This window comes from Oncorhynchus gorbuscha, linkage group LG01 (assembly GCF_021184085.1).
Source record: "Oncorhynchus gorbuscha isolate QuinsamMale2020 ecotype Even-year linkage group LG01, OgorEven_v1.0, whole genome shotgun sequence".
NCBI lineage: Eukaryota > Metazoa > Chordata > Actinopteri > Salmoniformes > Salmonidae > Oncorhynchus > Oncorhynchus gorbuscha.
Genome location: NC_060173.1, coordinates 78535603 through 78541455, shown reverse-complemented (window position 1 = coordinate 78541455; position 5853 = coordinate 78535603). Strand labels below are relative to the sequence as shown.

The window sequence follows — 5853 nt, the reverse complement described above, 5'->3', positions numbered from 1 at the left end:
GCATGCCATACGAGTGACTTCTTTTGGAGACGGTGGGAGAAGCACTCCGCTGTTCCCTTGATGGATAATGGCTTCATTATTGAAACTGAGGGAAAGATCAAAGTAGGATGAGTACTCCTTGTCACTGCAGTCAGGTGTCTGAGACCAGGGTGACCTTCAGGTTATTTGCAGGTACACTGCCCAACAAAACAGGCATGCTTTGGGTCTAATAATAGCAACCAGTATTCTTAATAAGCTGTTGCACAAATATATTCCGTTCCACTGACCATCTTAAAACAAAATGCTGAAGGGCTCAATGGACCATATAACGTGCATTAGGCCTACAGGGTGATGAATCATGCAGATTTACATGTAACACTGTTTGTTTGAACCTACTTGGATCTACAGCTATTTGCATCCATAAAGAATTTGTCCCAACATGTACTAATCGAACTTGGGAAGTGCACAATGAACAATCCCATTGTTCACCCAAGTAGATTCCTTTGCAATGTCACATTTATTGGTCCTACACTGACACCCTGTGGTTTTCAAAAGTAAAGACCCTTCATTTTCACATCCAGACAGACAAAATACATAATTTAATCCAGGGATGGTTCAAATACACACTCTTGTCAAGTGTTTTAGTACAAGATGAAGTGTTACAGATTCCGCAATTAGAATTTGAAGAATATGGCTCATGAGCTGAGTTCAACTATCCAGAAACCAAAATAAGCTTGTTTTACTCCAATGTTTGTAAACACATTTTTAGCATCATGGCTCTATGAATTTGAGTGGTAACATATCTATCCCTCAGCGTTTTACTAAAACAGGTAGGGAGCATGCTTTGTTTCTACTGCTGATTGCTGCTTTGAGCTCACATATGCAGTCTCCACTAAAGCAGGAACATTGAAATTTAAAGGCAATCAAACTGTAATGCCGAACTTCTGCGACACGGTTGGATAGAGCCCTTGGCTTGTAAATGCAGTATCAATTTACTAAAGTGGGTCTCTCTCACAATTCTCCCATCCTTCTGAGGACCCTTGCTGTTTCAACAACCATGGCTACTTCCTGATTCTCCACCCTTTTTCCAGAGTGCACACTTCCCATGATGGATTTAAGGGGGGAGAGAGAAACACTCCCCAATGATTACACCAATCCAGAGCTTGTAAATCCATGACAGGAAGTATACACACTTTTGGAACAAAGTAGAGAATTAGGGGTATAACTACAAGTGTTTCCAGATTGAGTTTTAAAGATAGTAGAGCTTGTTGGTAGATGGTCCTCTGTTAGGAGGACTCAGAGGTCACTTCTGTTGGTTCAAAGGAGGCCACTGGTGTAGGGAGGAGTGTTTCTGTCAATTTGTCAATGACCACTGAGGCGCTGGAGGATTTTGTGTCCAGGATGAGGGCAGGTCTCTGCTCATAGGAGACTTTGACATTTGCAGAGACAGGTGGAAGAGTGAACTCAGATGGAGGCAGAGTTACCCCTGGGACCAGGGGCAGCTGGGAGTTGAGCATGGATAGATTTAGGGGAGGAAGAGGTGCCAATGGAGGGAAACCTAAGGAACACAGGTGGAATGTTTCAGCAATACAGAAATATTACTGAAAGTAGTATTAAAAAATTAAACTTAAACATTGACATTACCTGCTGGTGGCATCCCTCCGATACCTGGTAACGATACAGTGCCGAAGTCTGGCAAAGTGAAATTCAAATTTGGCAGGTTGGGAAGGGGAGGTAGTCCTCCGGGTAACGACAGACCTATGCAGGAAATGTGAATATAATGAAATACAAAGCCACATGCAGGTTACACACGCAGCATAATATTGTAACCAAACTAGAACCGTGTCTAGCGAGTACCTAGTAACGTGGTAGCAGGGAGGATTGGAGGTACGGTGCTTAGCAGCGGGCCGACTTGGCTAGGCAACAGTGGCATAGTAGTCACTCCTTGGACAAAGACGATCCATTGTAATAAAATCAAATTATTTGTCACATGCGCCGAATACAACAGGTGTAGTAGACCTTACCATGAAATGCTTACTTACAAGCCCTTAACCAACAATGCAGTTTGAGAAATTGAGTTAAGAAAATAAGTAAAAAGTAACAATAACAGTAACTGTTATATACAGGGGGTACCGAGTCAATGTGCGGGGGTACAGGTTAGTTGTAATTTGTAGGTAGGGGTAAAGTGTCTATGCATAGATAATAAACAGCGATTAGCAGCAGTGTAAAAACAAAGGATGGGGGGTATCAATATAATTAGTCCGGGTGGCCATTTGACTTGGGGGACTGGAGTCTGACCATTTTTTGGGCCTTCCTCTGCATCCACCTAGAATACTAATCTCTTACATGGTGATATCAAGTCAGTAAGCAATATGCATCTAAATTCAGAGTAATGATACCTAGCATACCTGTTTGTAGAGCGTTCGGTACAGTGAGAGGAGCTGAGCTGATTGACAGGTCAGAGAGATTTTGTTTCAACCCTGTAGGAGCAGAAGGCACCGCAGGTTGAGGACTGACAGCAGAGAGCTGAACCTGTGGAACAAATTAAAACTGGGATCAACACCTAGTGCTGTAGAATATTCTCATAGTACATAAATTCCCTCGTGACTGGCAGCTATTAGGAGTGAAAAGAAGTTGGTAATTTACAAAAAATGTCTTACCTCTGTGAAGCCATCCTTGAGTGGTGAAACTGGTTCACTTGGAATCTGTCCGGGGAAACTGATCTTCTTACCCTCTTCAAATGGCTGTGTGGGTATCCTGTGCAGATAGCCATAGCCAATCCCACAACCGAGGCTGAAGAAGGGCAGAGAGAGTAACTGTGCAACCTGCCAGCCTATAGGCACATCCGCTAAATGAATTAATAACAAATGTCAATGCCATTACCTGCCCTCTCCACCCCATTCAGAGTTTGGAGTGATGACCACCTCCCGACAGTTGTCCGTGTCAGTGTTATATACATACAACTTAAGCCCTTTCCCTTCATGAGTTTCAATGAGGGAGAAGAGATCTTCAGACTGCGGGGAAGACAAAGTCAAACACTATATCAGTCATCATCATCATCAAATGTTTAGTGTAGGGAGAACATCATTGAATTGTCACTAAAGAAAGGCATTCCACACACCTCGTTCATGACAGTGTCTGCACCTATGATGTAGTCAGTGAGTGGTCTCAAACCAGCCAGGGCTGCAGGAGAATTTGGCTCTACTTCCTGAGGACAAGAAATAGAATACAGATCGAAATTGTAAATATATGCACTCCGGTTACTGAAAGTCCTCACATCATGATTAAGCTACACAATCATGGCGTTTCCAGTTTTACATTCATTCATGTCTGCAGCTCTAAACTGCAATGCGATTCGCTCACCAAAACATGCCACACATTCTCATTGGCTCCTTCGAAGCTGCAGAATCGGATGCTGACACCCAGCAGCCCCTGGCCTCCCCACATGTTGCTGGGTGTGACTGTTGTCTCCCTCAGCTCAAGTGTCTTGCTGCTGTATACCAGCATTTTGATGGGTTTCTCCACGTTCACCTTCAGCAAGTCTTTTAATGTGTCATTATCTTTGTTCTGACAAGAGTGAAGACGTTAGATTTTAAAGGGTTTTGACTAGGTGGTATAAAGCTATGACCATTTGTGACTTCTTCGTAGCAGGTTAGGAGAATGAATGTAGCAGGATCATGATTATTAGGTTAGGAAAAGGTTTAGGTAAAATGCTCTCCAAACCTGCTAACGAAAAGTAACTTCTGGTTGTAACTGTCTAGTCACAACCATGTTAAAGTACATCACCTGTAAACAAAGTTAGTCCACCTATTGGTTGTCTTGTATCCCTTGCTTTGAAAACATTTGAGCTGCAAGGGATCTGACAGATACAGGAGGTAGATCATTTGAAAAATGGCAGCTTACCAATCTTGTGTCACTGATGGAAATAATAAAGTCAAAGAATGGTTCCAATCCTGCAAGATGACCAGGGGAGTTCTCTTGCACCTGCAAATTGAGACATGACGTTTGCACATGGCGTATTCATATTATTGCCTTGAAACATTCAACGAAACAACAAATGTGTTCTGGATTGAAAGGACATCACACCCCGACCGGTTCCTCAAGTCAAGTGGTGGCCTAGCTTCATGGCTGGCTTGCAATCTAGCTAACTAGCCAAATCAGCTAGCAAGTTGTCAGACATTGCTCTGTTTACTTGGTTAGACTACACATAGTTTGTTTTCTGAACAGCAAACCTGTTGTGAATTGCACATAGGAAGCCCCTAAAATACACACTAACAGGCTACAGCAATCAGAAGGCCGCAACATCATTCACTCTGTTGACAAGCATTTCTGTGTTCCCATTATCAGCTATCCCAGTTACAGCATGGTTTAGCATATGACCCCGTGTGCTATCAAATATCCATACTCTGAGGACGTGATAACCTTCGGATCCTCCTCCAGGTATTTCGATGCTCTGTGCTCCCCCCATGTCTCCTCAAACCCTGGATATTTTGGTGTTGAAACTGCGATTGGCTGGCTAGCCACAGTAGCTTTTATTTCCCTGTTTCCGGAATGATGCGAAAGATAGGCGAAATTGCCTACATAGCAACACTTCCGGTACACTGCAAGAGAGAGTTTCTAAACCCAGAGACGCAACATCGTGAGCCTTCCGGGAACGCTTGCCAAGCAGACCAGGCCGGGGTTTGGGGTTTGAGAGGTCAATAACATAAGTAAAACATTGTTCCTGAAATCGAAATCTAAAAGCATAACTTAGATTCGAACCAATCTTAAGTAGTTGAACATGTTATTACTCCAACCTCGTGAAATTGACAAACTGACATGTTTTCATTTTTGTCAAAAACAACTTTATATTGGAGAGGCTTTGATTTGAGTGTTTGCACATGCGCATTTTGGCGCGATATACCCGTTGACATGTTTCTACGCATGCGCTAAGCCAGCCAACGTCGCCATGACATCGCATACAAGCGTGATCGAGGATTTCTTTTGAATAAGCAGTTTCTGCTTATCTTTATACTCTACTGTCTTTGGTTTCTGGCATCGTCAAAAATACAAGGTGCTAAAACTTTGTGGATGATGTGTGTTCAATGTGTTTTTTAAAATTATTTTTAAAAATCCAGTTAATCAAACGAATGTGTGTATTATGAAAAGTTTCAAAGAAAACAAAAAAGTTTCTTAGCAGTTTAGTAGGCTATGCATTTATACAAATGTTGATGCTCTTATTTGATGGCTATTTTAGGTCACTCTAAAGAAAAAAAATGTAATGTGAAGGGTGTATAATGTTAAATCACCTTCCATTGGCTATTTTCCATGTTTTAGAATGGGACAGTATAGCTATAGAAAGCAGTGTATGCTATTGTGTCTACAGTGCCTTCAGAAACTATTCACACCCATTGACTTTTTACACAGCCAGAATTTAAAATGTATTCAAATTAGCTTTGATGTCACTGGCCCACACACAATACCCCATAATGTCAAAGTGGAATTTTGACAAATTAATTAAAAATGAAAAGCTGAAATGTCTTGAGTCAATAAGTATTCAACCCCTTTGTTATGGCAAGCCTAAATACATTCAGGAGTAAATAGCTTAACAAGTGACGTAATAAGTTGCATGGACTCACTCTGTGTGCAATAATGGTGTTTATCATGATTTTTGAATGACTACCCAATCTCTGTACCCTACACATACAGATAATTGTAAGGTCCCTCAGTTGAGCAGTGAATTTCAAATGCAGAATCAACCACAAAGACCAGGAAGGTTTTCCAGTACCTTGCAAAAAAGGGTACCTAATGGTACAGTTGAAGTCGGAACTTTACATACACCTTAGCCAAATATATTTAAACTCAGTTTTTCACAATTCCTGAAATTTAATCTAG

General features: G+C 41.7%; 1 protein-coding gene across 1 annotated transcript; it reads right to left on the bottom strand.

Moving 5' to 3' along the window:
- Nucleotides 1–559: 559 nt before the first annotated feature.
- Nucleotides 560–4559, bottom strand: LOC124043037 (Golgi reassembly-stacking protein 2-like). Its single transcript, XM_046361224.1, has 10 exons — nt 4385–4559; nt 3883–3963; nt 3343–3546; nt 3101–3187; nt 2863–2993; nt 2640–2772; nt 2388–2511; nt 1837–1923; nt 1624–1737; nt 560–1537 (listed from the first exon to the last, which is right to left on the bottom strand). Exons 1-10 carry the CDS (start codon nt 4445–4447, stop codon nt 1266–1268), a joined length of 1296 nt encoding a protein of 431 aa, XP_046217180.1. The 5' UTR covers nt 4448–4559; the 3' UTR covers nt 560–1265.
- Between the last annotated feature and the right edge of the window lie 1294 nt (nt 4560–5853).